Raw genomic sequence first — 22,603 nt, forward strand, 5'->3', positions numbered from 1 at the left:
CCCCCCCCCCCCCCCCAAGGATTTCCTGCTATAAAAAACATGCAAAGGCACTTGATGTGTTTGTGTGTGGGAGTTGATGGGGGGGGGGGCAGTCAGGGGGAAGCCAAGGAGACTAGGGTGCAATCTCAAGTCTATGCTTTTAATTTTGAACCTTGAATTCTGTGCTCCAGATCTTCTTCTATCAATTTCTTGTTCCCTTTAGCGTTGTCTTTCCAGTTCTCTGTTCATTTCTCATTTAATATAACTCTGAAAACCTAAATTTCCAGGGATTTCCCTCCCTAGATCTGGACACACGCTACTTTGGGACTCAAAACTCAAGAGCACTGACTTTGGAGTCAAAGGGACTGGATTCTAAACTCAGCTGGACTTGGTTGTTAGACCTTGAGCAAATTACTATCTTTCCGGGACCCTCAGTTTCCTACTCTGTAAACCCAAAAGACTTGGATGATTTCCAAGGTCCTTCAAGGTCTCACCCATTCAATTTAGACAGGTAAAAAGTGTAAGCATATACCTCTGTTTTCTGACTGCTCCATCCTAATTCCCACCTTTGAGGGATCTTTGAGACTCTGGGGATTTAAAATCAGGTCTCGAAGGGCAGATCGCAGTGCCACCTCTCCCCCATTTTTCTCGCGCCGCCCCCCCCCCCCCAACAAAACAAAACAGTTCGAAACGCTGGCTACATTTTACAGAGAATAAAAGAGAAATAGCTCGAACACAACTAGACTGCTTTAACTGGAGTAATGAGGGTCTGTCCGTGGGTCTGCTTTGGGGGACAGGAGGACAGGGCAGTCAGTGTGTGTGCGCAAATGCGCACCCCCGACACCCAGGTTCAGAAGGACCCTAGAGCGTTCTTCAACCGTAAGGACGCAACTTTAAAAACAAAAGTTTTCTCAAGTTGGTTCTCCCTGGGAAAGTAAAGGGGCCACGGTGCAGCCCCCGCTTTTTGTCCATTCTCCTCCGTTTCTCGGGGAGCTCCTGCATGTCATCAGGTGGCCCAAGAGCGAGGGACGTTGCAGGAAAAAGCAAGGGGGAAGCTGTGGGGGTGCGCAGGCTACGGCTTTCCCTGGGGAGAGCCGCCCCGCAGCACCCACGCCCACGGGGGGGGGGGGTGTTTGGCGTGGGCCCCAGGGCTGATCTCTTTCCTCTGGGAGCAGGGGGCGGAGCGGGCGCCACCGCGGAGGCCAGCCTGGAGTGCGGGCTGGGGGGCACGGAGGAAGGACGACGGGGCGGCGCGTTTGGGGGCGGCGAGGAGGGAGCCCCGGCGGGCGAGGGGGCGGTGACAGGCGCTTGGAAGGGAGGCTGCACGCCGATTTGCATGAGAGACAGACTGGGATCGGGGCGGGAGCCTGAGCGCACACACCGAGGCCTGGAGGGAAGTAGGGGAAGGGGCGGGAGGGGGCGAAAGGAATCGGGGAGCGCGGGGGGAGGCCGCGAAGGCGGAGGGATCCGTACATCCCGGCGAGCCCGCAGCGCAAACTTGGCTTCGTGGGCTGGCCTTTTCTTCCCAGAGGCGGCACCCAACAGCCGCCCCGTGCGGAAACACAAACTTTTCTCTGCTCTCGCCGCCGCCGTGCTTTCGTGGCCCTTTCGCACCCCCACCGCCCGGACTCTCGGCTCCCTTCGTCCCTCCTTCCCTCTTCCCCTTGAGTGCACCGGGAGGGGGAGGAGGAGGAGGGCGGCGGAGCCGAGGCCACCGCGGGCCCGGAGGTTGGCGGTGCCGAGGTCCCGGAGGAAAGTTCGCCGGGAGTCCGGCAGGGAGTTGGAGCGGAGTTTGGCCGGCCGCGGCCGGGCTCCCAGCCTTCTCTGTGTGCCTGCCTGCCTCCCCCTTCGGGGGGAGCCCCCTTCTGCCCCCCTCCACCATGTCTTCCATCCTGCCCTTCACCCCCCCGATCGTAAAGCGCCTACTGGGCTGGAAAAAAGGCGAGCAGAACGGGCAGGAGGAGAAGTGGTGCGAAAAGGCGGTGAAGAGCCTGGTGAAGAAGCTCAAGAAGACGGGGCAGCTGGATGAGCTGGAGAAGGCGATCACCACCCAGAACATCAACACCAAATGCATCACCATCCCCAGGTGAGGACGGGGTGCCCGCGCCGGAGCGGGAGCAGGGCACGGGCACCAGCACTGGCACGGGCGGCGGCTGCTTCTCACTGCCGGGCCTGGCCCGGCTGTGTGTGTTTGAAACGGGGAAAAGTGGGCGCGATCGAGGGCTCGGCGGCGAGTGTGAGTGTGTGTGTGCGTGTGTGTGTGTGTGTGTGTGTGTCTGTGTGTCTGTGTGTGTGTATGTGTCTGGGCAGGAGGGGGGGCGGGGGCAAGGTACCCAAACAAAACCTTTACAAAGATGGAAACTCTAGGATTTCCACGCGGCCCAGACCAGCCCGGGAGGGAGGAATTGGGGGACCAGTGGCGGGCGAGATGGACTGGGGTCCTGGATGGCTTGTGGAGCGTGGGGCTTTCTCTCCCGGGTGGCAGGAGGGCGGGGGTGGGTGCGTGCGGGCTGGAAGTTTGTTTGGGGCTCCGGCTTTGTTTCGCGCCCCTCCCCTCCGCAGCAGCGCTGAGCGATCCCGGCCTCGGCTCCCCGTCCTAGTAGAAGTGGTTCTGTCCGTCGGTCTGTCTCTTCCTCCCCTCATTTTTCTTTCCCTTCCGTCTTTTCTTCCCCTCTCCGCCGGCTCCCTCCCCCCCTCCCCCCAGGAATGCAGTCCGCACAGCGAAGGGAGGGCCTCCCCGGGCTGGGGTTGTGGGTGAGAAGCCTGGCCCCGTGTGATTGACAGATTCCTTCTCTTTCGCTCTCTTTGCATTTGGGATTCGTTTTTTTCAGGAGTATTTTTAGATTCAGTCCTGCCAGTTTGTGCCCTCCCCACCCCCCACACCCCCTCCGCTCCTGCACACGTACGGCTCAGATTATAATGCACTGACTTTCTAGAAGAAGGGAATACTTAGTATTGAACTTGTTTCTTTCTCTCCCCAAACTCTCCGCACTCACAGGGAAGACCAAGGGGCACCGGCAGTAGCCAGTCCTCGGGAGGGTGGTGTCTGTGTTTCTTTTTTTTTTTTTTTAAGTAGGATTCAGGGTGATGCAGAACTGTTTAGCACCCTGTGGAAGTGGAGTAGTTCTGATGACAAAGATGCCTACAAAAGCAGGCCTCAGCCAGTCTCATGCATTCCTACGGTGTCTTTATTTCTAAAGCACCTTCCCATCTGTTTATTCTCTACTATGCTCACAGCATCCCTAGGAGGGGAAGATGGGGAGGGTTTCACAGATGGCTTATAGAAAGGGTCAGTGACTTGCTCTGACTCCCTTGAGGCTGAACTCAGTGTATTTATTTTGGTAAATTGGAGGGGGAGGGTGGGTGGAGGTGGAGGAAGAATTCAAAGAGAAGGGAGCCTTTTACCCACTGCCTCTCCATCCCCTTTCTAGGGTCCATTCTGTTCTGAAGGAACTCTGGGAATTTGCTGTTGACTGGGTCTCCCCAGGGCTTTGATTTAATCCAGGTTACCTGGGCTTCCTTGGGCTTGACCAGCAGAGGACTCCAGTGTCCACATCGGTTCAGGGCCACTCAGCCCCAAGGATGTATCCTCTCACACCACCACCTGCCTTGGAGCAGCTGTGAAGGAGAATCACAGTGCCTGGGTATTTATCCCAAGCTGTCTTAACACTGGGGTCAGCCTTCACAATGCTGCATCTGTTCATGAGAAGCAACCCTCATTTGGAAATACCGATGAAGTTCATACTTTGACTGTTTTTTTAGACAAATATAGTCAGTAAGGAGAGAAAGAGGATATACTGTCTGTAGACCTTAGGTCTAGGGGCCAGCAGTGATTGAATGAACAGGTAGGTATGGTTTGATAACAGGCAAAACCTGAGTTTCAGTCCCAGGTTCTGTTATCTCCAGGACTCCTGGGTAATTACTTCTCCAGGAAGATTGATGGTACTCACCCACTCACCTGATTAGGATGTGTCTAAGCTTCTGCTGTAAGTGTAGAGGCTGGAAGAGATGCTTACAAAATACTGTGTTTCTTAATTGAAGCATTAAGGATTCCTAGAAAGTAACAATTTATGTAGCTTGTTGTCATTGAACTTTTGGGATCTGCAACCACCCTCCCCTACTGATTTTCCCTTGCCACTGTGAGAAGTTATTACCTGACTAATACTTGCTGTCACAGACTCAGGAAAACCGCATATTGCAACTGACTATCTAAACAAGACTGTTACTGGGACATCAGGTGTCCCAATAATGGTTGTGGGCAGAAAATTAAAAATGGAGGTAATTGGCTACAGGCTTAATCATAGCAGCGTGTCTGCCATAGCCCTGCATTAACCTGAATCTGCATGCAACTTGTCAAATTGTCTAGGGCAGAGGGGTTCTTAATCTAGAGTCTATAACCTTTTTGGGGGAGGTGGGGGGCTGTATTTCAGTACAGTTCATTTCCTTCAGTTCAGTTCATTTCCTTTGTAATCCCACATATTTTATATCATGCATTTAAAAGCTTTACCCTGAGAAGTGGTCCACAGGCTTCAGACCAGCCAAGCAGACTAGGATGCAGAAAAGCTCCAGAACCTCGCTCTAGTGAGTGGGAGTTGACATGGCTAGGATGTTTTGGAATTCCAAGAGCTCAGTCGTTGTCTTTCCCCTAGTCTCAAGAGGATTCCTGGGAAAATCCTGTCCTGAGTTTGCATTGTTGATGGGGATGGAAAGCTCTCATAGGGTGGCAGAGTTGTATTTTGCCATCTCTCCCCAGGCACCACTCTTTGGAGTTAAGATTGCTATGCAGTCCAGAAAAATGCAATCATCTTGTGCCTGAACCTCTGGGTTCCTTTGTTTCATAAGGCAGCACTGCTGTGTTGGTTGTGGGCAGAAAATTAAAAATGGAGGTAATTGGCTACAGATTTAACGAGAGCAGCATGTCTGCCATAGCCCTGCATTAACCTGAATCTGCATGCAGCTTGTCAAATTGTCTGCCCTCACCACCAAGGTCTGGAGAATTAAATGGAAGGAAATGGCACCTAATCCCTCGACTGGGTGTAGGGCATTGTTAGGGAATCATAGAATACTGGCATTGGAAAAGGTCTGAGGGATCATCCGGACAAATCGGATTTTATAGACTAGCTCCTTGAGACTTAGAAATGGGAGGTCACTTTGTCTCAGCGACATGGCTAGTTTGTGGGAGAGTTGGGGTTAGAATCCAGCTCTGACTCCCAGTCCGGGCTTGCTCACACTTTTAAGGGAGTCCATTTCAACACTTGGCAGCGCTTGTGCAAGACATGGGCATTTTCCTCAGAAAGGTCCAAGTCTAAGGATATATACGTGTGGTCTGAGCGATAGAGCTGAAGAAACAACCAGATTGCATACAGCTAGGACCTGGTATTTATGTCGTACGAACTTTAAGATTTGCAAAGCACTTTATATCTTGTGAAGATAAAAATAATAATAACTAGCATTTATATCACACTTTTAAGATTTGTAGAATGATTTGCTTATATTATTTTTTTTTATGTTCACCACAACTCTGGTAGGTAGGTACTATTATTATCCCCATTTTACAGAAGAGAAATATGAGGCAGACTGAGGTCAAGTGACACATTCAGTCACACAGCCAGTAAGTGTTTGACGCAGGATTTAAACTCAGGTCATCCTAACTTCAGGTCCTGCACTTCAATACCTAGCCTATTATCTCCATTTTACAGATGAGGAAACTGAGGCACAGAGGATAGCAAGCTTGCTCAAGGTTACATAAATAGTAAATGTTGGAGGCTTTGCACTCATTTCTCTCCTGATTTCAAGAGTACTGGTCTTTGCAAATTTTCCAGTTTCATAATAGCTAATAATAATTAATTATTATTAAATAAATAATAATATTAGGTGCTTTAAGGGGAGCTACGTGGCAAAGTGGATGGAGTGCCAGACTTGGGATCAGGAAGACTCATCTTCCTGAGTTCAAATCTGGCCTCAGAAACTTAATAGTTATGTAATTCTGTGTGAGTCACTTCACTCTGTTTGCCTCAGTTTCCTCATCTGTCACATGAGCTGGAGAAGGAAATGGCAAACCACTCCAGTTTCTTTGCCGAGAGAACTCCAAAAGGGGTCACCAGGAGTCTGACACAACTGAACCATAACAGTACTTTAAAGGTCCGTAAAACTAGTTTACATGTCCTAGGAGTCTTATCTTTCATCCCTACTTTCTAGAAATGGGCATTAGGTATTCTGATCTTTTTTTAGTACCTAGATAATTTGAAGGAAAATTTCATATGCTTGAGGTAACGTTAGCCTTAGCTTAATGATAAGGTGGATGAAAATACTTTTTTGGGGGGGAGGGTCTGAACCTGTGATTTCACTGTTCTAGGAAATTCCCCTAACGATCACTCATTCAATCAGCAAGAATTTGTTCAGTGTACCATGTGTTAGGTGCTGGGAATGCACATACTAATAATCAGAAAAAATCCCTACTTGTAATTAGCTACATTCTAAGGGGAGAAGACAACACGTATGTATAAAAGTATGTACAGCAGTTATAGAAAGTTAACAAATGCAAATACTCATACAGTTATTCAAAAACCCGAGAGGTTAGGAGGGAAGGCGCTAGCCATAGAGGAGATAGGAAAGTTTCCTTCAGAAGACAGTGCCCAGGGTACATCTTAAGGAAAAGATAAGCTATGTGAGGTGGAGGAAGAAATACATTCCAGGTATGGGGATAGCTTGTGCAACAGAAATGGGAGATTCAGTATCCTTTGTGAGGAAATGCCTTCTCCCAAATCAGATTAGCAACTGTTCCTGAAATTTATCTTGGAAAAATTGCATGAGGGCAGGCATGATTTTGCCAAGGGTAACTCGTCAGCATATGTTGGGCACAGGACAGCACTTATGTGTTGCTGGGTCTGAGGCTGCCTTCCATCCATTGAGACAGTATCCTCCCTCATGCTCTGAGATGACTGGAGCCACGTGAAGTAGAGAGAATAAAGCTGCCTCTGAAGGGAGAGAACCTGGCATCTTTATCAGTAACATTTCTGGCTTGGAGAAGTGAGTTCCAATGCAAAAGCTGATGAATTACTGCTCAGGTGTGCAGTATCAGGTCATGGTTATTTGGAATTCCAAAGAATGGGCACTTTTTTCTTATAGTACCATTCCTTTGGTGGAAAGAATGAGTCTAACCATGCACTGCAAATCAGCACCTCCTTTAACGTGTACCTTCAGTTAAGATTCCTATTAGTTCAGCTTTGTCCATCTGCAGTGGGAAGCACATTCAGTTTGGAGTTTGAAGACACTGGTTGTTGGTTCCAGTGCTGTCTCTGCTGCCTATGACCTGTATATCCTTAGGCAAGTCACTTCTCTGAGTTTCTCATTTATAAAATGATGGCGTTGATCTAGATGACTTCTAGGTCCTCCTCTAGTTCCTTGCTAGCTCGAAATCTATGATTCTGTTCCTAAGATCTTACCAGTCCATAATAGCTTGTTTACCAGGCCAGCCTTCCCCCAGTGAGTTAGAAAAGAGTATAATAATAGCTCCCACCTCATATTTTCTGTTAACCTTCTTCCTAAGTTTATAGTGGGGCATCTAGGTCACAAAGTGGATAGAGCACCAGACCTGGAGTCAGGAAGACCTGAGTTCAAACTTGGCCTCAGATACTTACCAGCTGTGTGACTCTGAGCAAGTCACTTAACCTTGTTTGCCTCAGTTTCCTCATCTGTAAAATGAACTGGAGAAGGAAATGGCAAACCACTTCAGAATCTGCTAAGAAAACCTCAAATTGGGTCACAAAGAGTCAGACAAAATTGAACAACCAATGGCGTTTATCATGAGACATCTAAGTGGTGCCATATGTCAGAGTGTTGGACTTGGAGTCAGGAAGACCTGAGTTCAGACACTTAATAGCTGTGCAACCCGAAAAAATCATTTAGCTTCTGTTTATAGCACCTACTTCCCAGAGTTGTGAGGGTAGAGACAATATTTATAAAATTCTTTATAAGCCTTAAAATATCATATAAATCAATTGATGATGATGATGAAGATGGTGGTGGTGGTGGTAGAGGAGGAGTATACTTGAGTAAGGAGACAAGGCACCCATTTGCAAGGCTTCACTTAGTGCCCTCCCTTTGTAAGTTTATGCCTAGAGTTCCACCCTCACTGTCAAGTTTTAGGCTTTTGTGCTGGCTTTCTGGCTGTCAGTAGAGTTTACTATCTCTACCTTTCTTAACCACGAAAGGACAAACACCGCCAGGAAGTACTGGAGAGAGGAAAGCTGTGTCTTAGTAATAGTAGCTTACATTTTATGTGGCACATCACAGTTACAAAGTACCTTCTCTGGATATGTGACCCTAGGTAAGTCATTTAACAGAGGTCATCAGCCTTGGAGTCCTTGTCTGCAAAATGAAAATAATGCTACCATCAACCTTGGCTCAAATACCATAACATAGGAAGTGCTCTACAAACCTTAAAATACCGTATAAATGCTGCCTGTTATCATCATCATTTGATGTTCACAACCATCCTATGAGAAAGGCAATTCAAATATCGTTAGTGGACTGAACTTTAGAGAGAATAGATTTAAGGTTGTCCTGCTACTAAGGTTCAGATCTGGGACTCAATTCCTGCCTGATGATTTCCTGCCTGGTTCAGTTCCTTTCTTTCTGTAGCATACTGTGTTTCTAACTGATGTTTGGGATAGGTTAGAATTAGAAAACCAGGAGAGGACAGGCTTGATGTCAAATATTAATCGATGCCTCCATTAGTTTGTAAATTCCTTGAGGGCAGACTGTCTTTTGTATTTTTTTGTTTCCCTATGTACTCAGCATGGTGCTTGGCACAAAGTAGGCAGTTGTTGCCCAGTCTCATCCCGACTCTTTGTGATGCCCATTTGCGTTTTTCTTGGCAGAGATACTGGATTAGTTTGCCATGTTTTCCTTCAGCTTATTCTACAGATGAGGAAACTGCGGGTTAAGTGACTTGCCAGTGTCACTCAACTCGTAAGTGTCTGAGGACAGATTTGAACTCAAGAAGGTCAAACTTCCTGAGTCCAGATCTGGCACTCTGTCTACTTGTGCCACTAGCTTCTCCAAGGCACTTAGTAAATGTGTATTAATTGATTGTCACCTTAAACTTCCTAGACTTTTGGAGCCAAGTCTCATTTGCCCCAGAATTTAGAGTGGAATTCCATTGCTGATGTATGCCAGTCAGGCCACTTGCCTGATGCTTATCAGTTTAATGTTTTAACCCTCATAGGAATCCAACCAGCATCTTCCCTATAGTCAGTAGGTAGCTGTCTTTACAGTGTCCCCTTCCTCAATCACTGATCTCTCCCTTCCTCTCCAGAAAGCCAGCAAAGAATGTTTGCACTTTGAGAGGTCGGTGTTCTCTGCAAATTTTCCTGATTTTAAAGATTTTGCCAGAGAGAATAACACAGGTCTCATACTCCCAGAGTGGTTGTCATCTCTGCTTCGTTAGGCTGAGTTTGAGCTTTCTTCGTTATTTTCAAGCAGACTATGAGTATTTGGCCCACAGCACCCAGGTTTAAGTTCACTTTTCTTGCAAAACTGTTTAGTTTTGTGATCATTTGAAACTAGAGAAGTTTCCCAAGACACTCATAAAATGGTAATCAAAGGAGAAGGAAATACTTATAAAAAATAAGGTGGTTTTTTTCTCATTGCTGTATCTTCCCTGAAGCATGAGAAGTCATCTGAAAATAAAAGAAATGACAGCAGTTGTGAACTGGGAGAAATTTGATTTAAACAAATTATTTTGATTTTTAGGTAAATTTTGTATGTGTTGGCAGTTGATCTGAGTTTGTAAGGAAGGTGCCATCCTCACCTTAGTGCATTTGCATAAACATAGAGGGAATACTAAGAATTAGTGGAATGTGTGTGGTTTTACAAATAACCTTTTTGTGTTTCCTTTTGAAATTTCAAGTAAGAAACTTTTATCACTGGCTATACCTGATATTTTAAAAAAAATTTTTTTTAGACCAGAATACAACAGAACCATGACAGAGAAATGATGAGAAATGATGTATTTGCACTATATTTCATAATTCTATGTTTTAGTTTTTCATCCCTTTCATAATTATTTAATATTTACATATTTTATTTGCAAATCACTTTCCTCACAATAACACACATTCCAAGTTCAAGGCTATCTTTTGGGAAAGAGAAATCTTAAATGTTCTTTTGAAATATGTGAGATTTTTATTCCAGTCCTGGTAAGTTTAAAACAAACAAAAAAAGACCTCTTTGCAAGGACATTAATTTTAAAGTAACTTATTTTGAGCAACTGAAAACACCCACAAGTACAGTAGCCACTTAGTTGTGATGAGAAATAGAAGATGTGGATGAAATCGGAGAATCTGATTCAGGCTTATCACATCAAGAATTCAATTAAAATGAGTCCTTTAAAAATAAATATTGGTTTAATAATGTAAACTTGTGATTGCTGTATTATTATAAGTGGAATAAAATTAACAAGATTTAATGGACTGAACGACCATTAATTTTCACTTGTTAATTTATTAGGAGATTCTAATGCCATTTGATGCACAGTAATGGCATTATTCTGCATGAGATCCTCTATGAAATAAATAGGACCAAGCAGTGCCGGAATTAAATTGAAATCAGATTTTATTCCCCAGTTATCTTATTCTTACCCCACCCCCCATGCAATTAAATTCTCCAAGGTTGGAATTCAGTATTCCCATTCAACAAGGCTCATGAATAGTCCTAATTAACTTTTGTCCTTGCCTCCTTTGATGTACTTGTGTAACTGTCTTCCCCACCCCCAACTCATACCTTACCCTATCCACATCTGATTTTATTGGTTAGCCTGGAAGAGAACAGACTGAAAAAGATAGCTTGTAAAGGCAAAAGAAGTCCTCCTTTTTGACTGTAACTGAGTAGAACTAGGTGGATTGACTGTAACCTCTACAGATGCTTAAGCATCATCTTGCACCAACTTGACTGCAAAGAAGTGCTTGGTAATTATGTTGCTATGAGCAGGTCTGTTATTTCTTCAGCTGCAGGTTCATTGAGCCCATATCAAGTGCAAATGATCTCAAGGAATATTGTGTGTGTGGGGTCTCCAGTTACCTGTTTTTTTTTGGGGGGGGGGGGAGACTGAGCTCTCCCAGGCTGGAAGTGCTACAGCCACTTAGGATCCAGTCTCATGGGTGGTGATCCCAGAAGCTTTGCCTTGCTCTGAATTAGCCCCTCCTTAGTCAGCTTAGCATAGACACCTAACTCCCAAGATCAAGTGATCCACCAGTCTTAGCCTCCTAAGTGGCAGGAATTATAGGCCAGTGTCACTTTGCTTCGTTCTTCCAAATGTTTGAACAAAGACGATCTCAGGAAAAGAGTGACTTTTCCTATTTTTACCATTATAACTGCTACATGTGATGTTTTCGTGCCAACCAAATCCTTTAATTAACTTGTAAAACACTTCCTTGGTACTAAAAATTGTGCCTCCCTTAGCTGACTTATTTGGGAGAGAGCTGAGGAGGGGCTGAGATGATACAATTTCTTTAAAAAATTTCTTACTGATCTTTTGTTTTCACATCACTCTCTTTTCTGAATCTCTCTCTCCTGCCTCCATAACCAGTGAGTCATTCATCCTTTCTAACAAACATATCAGCTTGAATCTAACCATATACCCAATGTTTCACACTTGGAGTCCCTCACTTCTGCAAAGAAGAAAAAGCAGTTCAACTTCTTGATATTGAGAGGGCTTCTTGCATAAAGTAAAAAGAGAGAAAACCATTTATTGGGGGCCTGATACACCTTTGGTTCGTAAATGGTTAACAGTTTTTAGAAATGACAAATATATGACAGAAGTCATGATGTAAAATGCATGGCAGAAGTCAGTGTTTATTATTTGAGGCCCCTGCTGTAAGTAGCAACCAGAAATAGTGTTTCTCAGCAAAATATTACTAGACTTTGGAACCTCCAGGGAATGAATTGTTTTGGAGAGGCCATTTTTCCAGAGAGCAGAGGGCTTGTCTTTCTAAGCATCAAGACTATTTATTTTAACCTCTTTGGGTAGAAACCTTTCCAAAGTGTATTGCACACTTCTCCGCCATCTTAAAAAAATAGAATGTAATTTAACTGTTTCTTGATGACTCAGGATTATTAAAAAGTAAATTATGATGATACTGTTTCAAAGATCTGTGATGTATGAATACTCTGCAGGAGTACAGGCTATAATACAATCTCTCCATACCTTAGTAGTTTCCTGAGTCACTTTGGCTAAAGGAATTTATCACCTGATAATTCCCCACTCTGGTAGAAGCTTTTCAAAACTTAGCTAGGTCATGGGTTTAAAAGACATCTAGTTGATGTCTTTACTCAAATCCTCTTCAGTATTGTAGGACCTGCCAGAACCTTCTCTGCTAATAAAAACTTGAAGAACCCAAGGTAATGTTCTATTAGAGTAGGATTTCAGTGAAGAAATTTATATAAAGATCTTTAGATTGGTTGCCAAGTACTTCACATATATCAAAACAACCCCAGGAGTTTAGATATTATTTTCCATTTAATTTATGGAGAAACTGAGGCACCGAGTAGATAAGTGATTTCCTCAGTTACATAGCTGGTAAATAGTAAATCCAGGATTTGAAATTAGGCATCCAAACTCCAGTTGCCATGGTCTGTCTCCTTTTACCATAATGGCATAATTTAATTATGCCTTAATACAGTCTACAATATCTATGTTTAGCCTGTATTCTAAAAGATCTCTGGAAGCCTGTGTTTTTGAGTTCTGAAGTCTGATTTTTTAATAGTTTTTCAGTCTCTTCCCTAGCTGTGAATATATATGTCAGTTGTTAATTTTTGCCTGTTGTCATTCTGTCTGATGGTGGTAGCTTTTCCTCCCCATCCCCCGCCCCCACCCCCACCTCCTTCCCAGCAGTAGTTTGGGCTTCAAATCTGCAATTGAGTGGCTTAGAAACCAGTTAATTAAGCTGGCTAGAATTGCATATAAAGTAAGAATAAAGCAGCTCTGTGCCAAGGTAAGGGCCATGGGTCCTTTCTTATGAATGAAGTCTGTACATTTTATGACATCTACTTTGGTCACTCAGAGGTCTTTTGCTCGTTTCCTGTGTCTCACTGAGCTCATGAATAGGTGATCTTTTACTGCACGTGTTTTGTCAGTTACATAGCTATCTGTGCCTTTGGGAAAAATATAAATGTGAAACACAATAGAAGCTCTCTTTAGTTCAGATAGATAGAGATAAAACAGGCTGAAGTTTGCTTCACGACTCCTTTTTTTAATGCACACCCATCGATAAAGGTCAATTAATTGTGTAACAGGATTTTAGAAGACTTATTAAAAGTACTTAAACTTATTTTCAAGGATTTGAGATATGATTTATATGCAAACAGTTGATCACTAATTACAAATAATCTTTAATCATTAAAGGATCCGTAAACTCCCCCATTTATTTTATATATGCACATATATGTATATGTGTAAATGTCTATATGTGTGTGTATATGTCTGTGTGTGTGTATTTATGTATATGGGTGTGTATATATATGTATGTATGTATGCATATGTACGTATGTATGTAGGTATGTATATCTGCCTGTCTGTCTTTCTTTATCTGCCTGAAAGTAGGTCTTCCAGTCTCATGAGCAGCTTGGTGGTGCAGTGTCTAGAGCATCAGACCTAGAGTCAAGAAGATCTAAGTTCAAATTAGGCCCCTGACAATTATTTATTACCTCTGTGACCCCAGGCAAGTCATTTAATCTTCTTTGCCTCAATTTCCTCATCTGTAAAATAAGCTGGAGGAGCAAATGACAAACCATTACGTTATCTTTGTCAAGAAAACCCCGAACAACAATAAAACTCCTTATGTCACCTAGGCTGGAGGTATTTCAGCCTTCCAGGACCTGATTCCCACTGCTGATGAGTCTGGAAACTTTTGTGACCCCCTCTTTACACAGCCTGGTAAGTGCTAGACCGGGGGGGGGGGGGGGGGTTCACTGTATGGGTGCTAGACTTTGAGCAGACACAAGTAGACTTTAGCCCACCAAAAGCCTGGAACGTCTGATCTCAAGTGATCCAACCCAGCCTCCTAGCACACCCAGATGATACCTCCATGTAGAAATACTGTCAGCCTTGAGCAAAGTAAGGACAGAACTTGAAGGCAGAGTTTTCAGAGAATGCAGATTGTTTTTTCCACACACACACACATACACATTAGTCTTAATTAGATTTTACTTTATAATGGAATATTCACCTCCCTCTGATTATTAGCAGACTGTGTTTCTTTGGCTATAGGAAAATGAGCTTTGCCATTTTAACGTTTTTTATTTTCTTAAAGAACTGACAGTTTTCTTAAACTAATGACCCACAAATGCCCCACATGGTCAAATGTGAGGCAGACATCATAGAAGATGCATTTGGAAAAAAGAGCCCACATGTGAAAAAGTTTACCCAGATCACTTCCTTTATTTATTTTCATGTATCTATATAAAGAAATGCTCTATTTTCTTGCGTAAGCGCGGCCTTTGGTGAGGCAGCATGAAGGTTACAAGTTTAACCATCAGTGAGGAAATGTAAAAGGTAAAATTTCCCCAGCAGTCTGAACTTTTCCTGTACCCTGCCACACTTGCTGGGTAAATCTGCCAGCTGTATTGTCCAAAATGCTTTGTAGTCCATTGGTTGGAAGCGGTGCTGGATGAGAGCTGGTCCTGTAGGCCTGCCCGCCAGCTTACAGACCCACTCAGTCAGCTTCCACAGCCGGCTGAGGAGTGGGTGACATCACCAGTTACTTCCCTGCCAAGTTGTAGTTCTCAGTATAACCATTTTTTACTGAACTTACAAAAAAATAGTAATGGTTTTGGGGTATTTTTTTTAAAGTCTGTTTTTACCCTGTCAGAACTGAAAAATGCCCAAAGGCATTTTTTCCCTTAAAAATCACCTTTGGGCTGAGACCAAAGAGAATACTTGAGCCAGGAAGGACTTTTTGAGTCTTTGCAAGTGGCTAAAAGCAGGGGCTTATGATGGAAATCAGGTTTTTCCTTTTGATTAGAACCTTCCCTGCTGAAGGCTTTTTCCCTCCCCTTCATAGATGTCCTCTTCCCTATGAATATGGGACTAAAAAAGTGGTTCTCCTGGGGAAGTGTGGTATGGAGTGAAAGCAGCTGGATCTTGCTTAGCCCTTTAATTTATAAACAAACACCAACCACCTTGCCTGCTCCTAGGTCTCCTCTCCCCCAGGCTCTTGCCATTTATTGGTGTTCAAACACCTCAACAACCAGAAAAGGAAAGGAAAGGAAAGGAAAGGAAAGAAAAGAAAAAAGGAAAGGAAAGGAAAGGAAAGGAAAGGAAAGGAAAGGAAAGGAAAGGAAAGGAAAGGAAAGAAAACAAGCAACAACCATAAAAAACAACCTAGAAAACCCTAGCAGGAAACAATGCCCCAGATTTCAAGAGTGATTCCTAGGGGTCTGAAATTAGGCTGATGGGCTTGTTGGTATGAAAGCATTTATGCAGATCCTCACAGAGCCATACACACAGTAGGTGCTTAATACATGTTTCTTGAATTAATATCAGTAAAGTGTTGACTTACAAAAAAGGGGTCCAATCAAAATATTGAAAGGGAAACAATAGAGATTCTTAGGTGGCACTGCCCTCCCCTCCACCCCCCCACCTCCACCCATCCTTTCTTTAATTGTTTAAGTGACTAAAAATAAATGTATTGAAAACAAACTTTTATGAATCAGTGCCACCAAGGGGGAGGGGGACTGCTAGGGATTCAGAAGGAGAAATGCCATGACTCATGTTTTTATGTTGTTATAGCTGCCCATGCCTTCAAGTTCAAAGAGAAGAAAGGCAGAGTTTTTTGATGAACCATTCTGGTTAATGGCAGTCCCTTGCTCCCTTATTTTCAGGATGTAGCTTTGCATTGTGGGAATAGGAATGATCAGCTTTGGTACTAGCCTCTTGGATATTGCCATGGCTGGAAGTCCTTGTTTCTGTAGCACAGCAGAGCTCATGTGAACTGGAGATATTAGCTCATCTCAACCATAATTTAACAAGAGTAGCAATAATAACTTTTGTGTCGCTAGACCCTGTGCTAAAGAGTTCACAAATATCCCATTTTATCCTCATAACAACCCTGATTGGTTTTAATCTTTGGATCACTAGGTCCACATTTGGGCCTTAATGGTTTTTGAGGGTAGCTAGGTGGCCCAGTGGATAGAGAGTGCTAGGCTTGGAATCAGGAAGATTCATCTTTATGAGTTCAAGTCTACCCTCTGACATTTACTAGCTGTGTGACACTGGGCAAATCACCAATACGTAGACTGGGTGGTTTATTACTAGGAGATGATAATGGAGATTAAAATTACAAATAAAAAAATAAAGGAGAGAATTGGATAATTATCCAATGAATTTTGGTTCATGCTGCTGGCTCAGTTAGATTCAGGCCTCTCAATCTCATTCTCCTCTTAATAGAAATTTGTACTGTTGCTGAAATATCTAGTTCCCAGTCACAAATACCTACACTGAGAAGCAGCCTATTCTTTTGTTTTGTTTTTTAATTTTTTAATTAATTAATTTTTAGTTTTCAACATTCACTTCCATAAGATTTTGAGTTCCATTTGAGTTCTCTCCATTTCTCTCCTCCCCCACCCCAAGACGGCATGCAATTTGATATAGGCTGTAACATATACATGCATATTGAACCTATTTTCACATTAGTCATGTTGGAAAAAAGAATTAGAACTAATGGGAGAAAGAATTAGAGAAAAGAGAAACCAAAAAGGAAAAAAAGAGAGCAAATAATGTGCTTCAATCTGCATTCAGATGGTTCTTTTTCTGGATGTGGACAGCGTTCTCCATCATAAGTCCTTTGGAGCTGTCTTGGATCCTTGCATTGCTAAGAAGAGATGTCTGTCAAAGTCAGTCATCACACACTGTGGCTGTTACTGTGTACAATGTTTTCCTGGTTCTACTCACTTCACTCACCATCAGTTCATTCAGGTCTTTCTAGGTTTTTCTGAAGTCTGTCTGCTCATCATTTCTTATAGCACAATAGTATTCCATTACATTCATATACCACAACTTTGTTCAGCCATTCCCCAGTTGATGGACATCCCCTCAATTTCCAATTCATGACCACTACAAAAAGAGCTGCATATTTTTGTACATGTGAGTCCTTTTCCCATTTGTGTGATCTCTTTGGGATACAGACCTGGAAATGGTATTGCTGGGTCAAAGGGGTATACATATTTTTATAGCCCTCTGGGCATAGTTCCAAACTGCTCTCCAGAATGATTGGATCAGTTTACAACTCCCCCAGCAATGCATTAGTATTCCAACTTTCCCCGCATCTTCTCTAGCATTTATCATTTTCCTGTCGTGTCATATTAGCCAATCTGGTAGGTATGATATGGTACCTCAGAGTTGTTTCGATTTGCATTTCTCTAGTCAATAGTGATTTAGAGCATTTTTTCATATGACTGTAGATAACTCTAATTTCTTCATCTGAAAACTGAGGCAGCATGTTCTAATGGGTAATATTGAGTTCAAATATCTGGGTTCAAATCCCAGGGCTGATACATATTTAGAGGCTGGCTGTCTGGCCCTGGGCAAATCACTTAATCTCTCAGTTCCCTGCACAGTTCTCTAAGACTAAATTGCAGATTTGCATTAGCAGAGGAGGTTCCCTAACTGGAGAACTCCCTACTCTAATGAAATCATAGGTAAAGGAATGGACACAGACTCTCTTGGTAACTTTTATTGTATTATGGTCTCCTTTTGCAGTCTGGTGAACCCTACAGACTCCTCAGAGGTCTGTTTTAAAATAATTGGAGGAAATGCTAAATTTTAATTGAGAAGTTAGTGAAAATAAAGGCTTAATTTTGTGTCCTATCCAAAGTTACAGGTCCCCTGAAAACTGTCCATAGACTGCATTTATGGATCCCAGAATAAGAACTCTGCCTTAGACTCTCTGAACTTCGTTGAAATCTGGTTTTACTTACCTTCACTTAAGAAAATTCATTCTACATACAGAGAATATTAGTAGGAATGCTTGGATTAGTTGCTAAGGTTCTTCATAATACTTTTAATACTTCCAGGGTCTATTTATAGGTGTGGGTGCTCCCTCTTTCCTCTCATCCAAGGTCTTTGAGACCTGTTAAAGTAAAACAGGGTCAGCTAGGTGGTACAGTGCATAGAGTACCGGGCCTGAAATCAGGAAAACTCCTCTTCCGGAGTTGAAAGTGTCTGAGGTCAGATTTCAGCTCAGGAACAGTCTTCCTGATTCCAGGCTCAGACTAGCTAAGTGACCTTGGACAAGTCATTTAACCTTGTCTGCCTCTGTTTCCTCATCTGTCAAATGAGCTGGGAAAAGGAAGTAGCAAGCCACTCCTGTATTTTTGCAAATCACAAAACAAACCAAAAACCCAAATGGAGTTATGAAGAGTTGAATGTGACTGAACAACAACAAACTCTAAGAACCCTGTCCTTAACATGGTGATGAGCCTCTGTGAATAGAGGGAGGTAGATGGACTAGACTAGACTAGACGTCTTGGGAGGCCAGGTGTTGATCTTAGCATTAGGCTCTATATTGTAGTTTCTCTTCACAGGCAGGTCTGAGCTGTCTCAGCAGCTTGTGATTATTTATCTTCACAGGTTTGAACTGTCTCCCCAGCTAGACCTGAGGGAGAATCTAAGCTTTTGTAGAAGGAATTATAAACTCCTTGAGGGAATTGCCTGTTGTTTTGTCATCAGAGACTTTAACATCTGGTACATTGTCATAATAGGTGCTTAATAAATGTTGAGTGAATTAAACCGAATCTTCATATGCTAATGCCTACCATGCTGTTGATTCCAGTCTGACTGTCCATGGCCCTGTTTGGGGTCACACAACTGGTAAATGTCTGAGGTCAGATTTGAGCTCACGTCCTACTGACTCCAGACCTAGTGCTCTATCCACTGTGCCACCTACTGACCCTCTCTGCAGGTGGCTGAGGTGTTCAGTAAGTGTTTGCTGCTGCTGCTGTCGTCCAAAGAAGCTACATTTCCACATGAAAACAACCCTCCACATTGAGATGTCCTAATAAGTTCAGTTTATTCACTAGCAGTTCTCTCTACCTGGAATGGAGTATTCTGTACAGCATAGAAATGTGTTAAGCTCGAAGCATGTTTACGATCTGAGGCTGCTGTCCCATGCTTAATTAGCATAGTGCTTGGCACATAGTAGGTGCTTAATAAATATGAGTTGACTGCTGGTCCACTAGATGCAGCCAAGTACAAAATGATTTACTTTATATTTAGTGCATATGTATATATACATATTTAATAATATACATATAATAAATATATAGATAATTTGTACACGTATGTATAAAATATATATAATTTGCACTTGTATAGTGTTTTTTGATTTTATCAAAGCTCTTTGTATTTGTTATTTCATTTCATCATCAAAATATTCCTGTGATTCAAGTAAGGTAACGTCAGGTAATAACAGAACGAGTTACACAAAATGTTGGAAGGTATTTCCAAGGCCTCCAGTCCATACCCAGATCCTAGAACTCCTCTGTATCATCCCCAGTAAGTAGTCATCTGGCCTCTAGTACTGGGGAATTCAGTCCCAATTGTTAGGGATTTAGGAAGCTTGGCATATGAAGAGATGAAAACACAGATTTAAGTGGTTTGACAGATAGACATAGATTTGACATGTGACATGTAGACCTAGCTAAGTGAGTAAATGTCAGAACTGGACCTAGAACCCAGAGATCTGAGATCTGATTCTAACTCCTGCTCTACTGTTCTTCCTCTGATGCCAGGGGAGAAAGGAGGTAAATCTTTTTGTGTTTCAACTATGTGCCCTTAATATGGAATTCCCACTTATCCAAATCTATTCAATCCCCGTGAAAAAGAAGTAATGACCACATTTAGTATTTAACAGATGGAACCGGCATGACTCATATCTGGTCATATCACTGCTCTGCCAAATAAGATTTTAAAAAGTTATTGTTTTTAAATCTATATTGATATCTTTTGTCTTTATATGGTCCTCATTTCCTGATATATCACCCTCTTCATCCATCCCCTTCTCAAGGAACTACCCCTTGTAACAAAAAATTAAGGAGAAACAAAGCAGTTCAACAAAACTAACCAACAAACCAACTGAGTCTTTTGGCATATACGGTATTCCACACCGATAATGCCCTGTCTCTGCAAAGAAGGGAAGGAGTTTCCGCACAGAAATCTTCATTGACTTCCTGACAAATAAAGTTCAGCGAGCTGCCATTCTGCCTTGTCAAGGCACTTTGCTTTCACCTCACCTGGACTGCTCTCTTTTCCTCTCCCTATTTGTGCTTTTGTTTTGAATTTGCTCCATGTCCAGAATATCCTTCCTTCCTGGTTCAGATTGCCTCTTTTGCCCATTGACTTTCTGCTACCTCTGTACCTGACTCGGATGCTGCTATAGTGATCCTGGGTGGGTGGGAGTACTTACTTCCCCAACCTCTACTCTCACTGGAAGGCCAGGTACCCAGAAGACGGTGACTGTTACTCCTCATCATTCTAGAGATTTCAAGTCCAGTTGCTAATGAGCCCCTACTGGTGAACCCCTATCCATTGAATATCAGCAGAACTTACTGTAGCTTTTAGAAAGGGTATTTAATAAGCAGGTAATGACATTTGTTACAGAAACAGCATCTCCCTCCCCCAAACTAAGAGCTCATTTTCCCCTTAAACATACAAGATCCCTGGGTACAGTGAGCTCATATTTAGAGTAAAATGGCAGTGAGGTACATGCAGCAAAGAAGTACCTCTCAGCTTTTGGCCCAAGAAGTTGCTTTTTCCCATTGTGTCTTCTTCTTAGATGTAGCTTTCTTCTGGGCCCTGAGTGTCTTTCTTTCTCGAGCTTATAGCCCAACTGCCCTTCTCTCTTCACAGGTTACACTCTTCGAAGTTGCCACCATCTTCAGGTTACTGACTTTCATCATCACCTTGCCATCTCTTTCGTGTCCGCTGATAGTACTCTGTTGGACTCTGCTACTGTCTCTGGTCACTGGTGGGATTTCTGCTGTCTCTGATAGAAACTTAGAATCTCCCAAACTCAAAAGGTCACCATTTGGATAACTTTACCTCAGGATACTCCTTCACTTAAGATCAGGAAAGACTGAATACGATAGAAACAGAAGTGTCATGTGCTTATAAGCATATGGGAGCCAGGTGGGGACAGAGCAACCACCCTCATAGCAGTTCTATTGCTCTTGATACCAGGAAGGAAAAGAGACTGAGACATCTTCAGGCTATGCTTTTTTGTTTGTGAACTCTGTTCTGGTTCAGTGCCTCCTGAATGATCAGTTCTAGCCCCATAGCCAATTTGAAAGATGCTTTGTCGTTATACAATATCAGCCCCTCATCCCTTGTGGTTGGAAATAGGTTTTCAAAGTTCCACATTAGATTGGAACTTTTTTGCATCCTCTGTATAAGCCACTAGGAAGGACAGATCCAAATGTGCTTTAAGGACTGGGCTCATTGGCCAGTTCCCCGTGACCCTTTTCCACTGGTTTTCCTTTGAAGACTTTCTTAATTTATTTAGTAACAATCTTTCCTTTCTCCAATCTTACACAGTACTTTGTTTAGCATTCCTCTAATGTATCAGCCATGATACATGATCACCTTAAAGTGCTACAGAAATGAGTTATTGTTACAGTTATCAAATCAATGTATCAGTTGACTAGCTAGCATTTATTAAGGTCTGTTATGTGCTGGGCTAGGCAGCTAGGGGGCATAGTGGGTCAGGTGCCAGACCTGGAGTCAGGAAGATCTAAGTTCAAATCTAGCCTCAAATACTTACTAGCTGTGTGACCCTGGGCAAGTCACTTCACCCTGTTTGTCTCAATTTTCTCATCTGTAAAATGAACTGGAGAAGGAAATGGCAAACCATTTCTGTATCTTTGCCGAGAAAACCCTCAATGGGATCATGAAGAGTCACATATGACTGCAAAATGACTGAATAACATGTGCTGGGCACTCAGGTACTGGAACTATAAATATAGAAGTCTCCTGGTAGCCATCCCTAAGGAACTTGCATTTTACTGAGGAATATAGCATGTTCACAGGTAAGCACATGTAGGATCTATGCAAGATAAATACACAGTTATCGGGGGTGAGTAGTGCCTCAAAAACTGGAAAAGTCAACACAGGCCTGTTGAAGAATAGTCCTTGAGCTGGACCTTGAAGGGAAATTTGGTTTCCTGGCAGTTGTGGAGGTGAGGAAAGAGAACATTTCAGGCACTGGGACAGCCTCAAAAACAGAAGCTGGGGGTGCAGACGAGAGGGTAGTTTTCTCAGGGGAGTCACATATCCTTAGCTAGGGTATGTCTTTTTTCCCTACCCAATGGAAATAAACACTGAGGGCAGGAACTGTAACTTTATCCAAACTTTGTCTCTCACTCAGTGACTAGCACTGTGCTCTTGTACACTGGAAGTGCTTAATAAATGCTGGGTTGAATTAATGATCAGCACTGACTCCCTTCATCTTAGAATGACAGACTGTTTAACTTGATTCATCTGTTTTAATTTTTTTTTAAAAACATTATTTTTATCCAAGCTGTAGCCCCCCTAAACGTTTTTGGCAGAGTAAGTAATGAGATTTTATTGGAC

General features: G+C 43.0%; 1 protein-coding gene across 1 annotated transcript in view; it reads left to right on the plus strand.

The window, feature by feature from the left end:
- Positions 1-1,403: 1,403 nt before the first annotated feature.
- The window catches only part of SMAD3 (SMAD family member 3), a 159,622-nt gene continuing 138,422 nt past the window's right edge, over positions 1,404-22,603 (plus strand). The window contains exon 1 of the mRNA XM_072614793.1: positions 1,404-2,065. Coding sequence (XP_072470894.1) covers positions 1,860-2,065 — 206 coding nt within the window. The 5' untranslated portion in view covers positions 1,404-1,859. The remainder of the gene's footprint in view (positions 2,066-22,603) is intronic.

Source organism: Notamacropus eugenii, chromosome 1 (assembly GCF_028372415.1).
Source record: "Notamacropus eugenii isolate mMacEug1 chromosome 1, mMacEug1.pri_v2, whole genome shotgun sequence".
NCBI lineage: Eukaryota > Metazoa > Chordata > Mammalia > Diprotodontia > Macropodidae > Notamacropus > Notamacropus eugenii.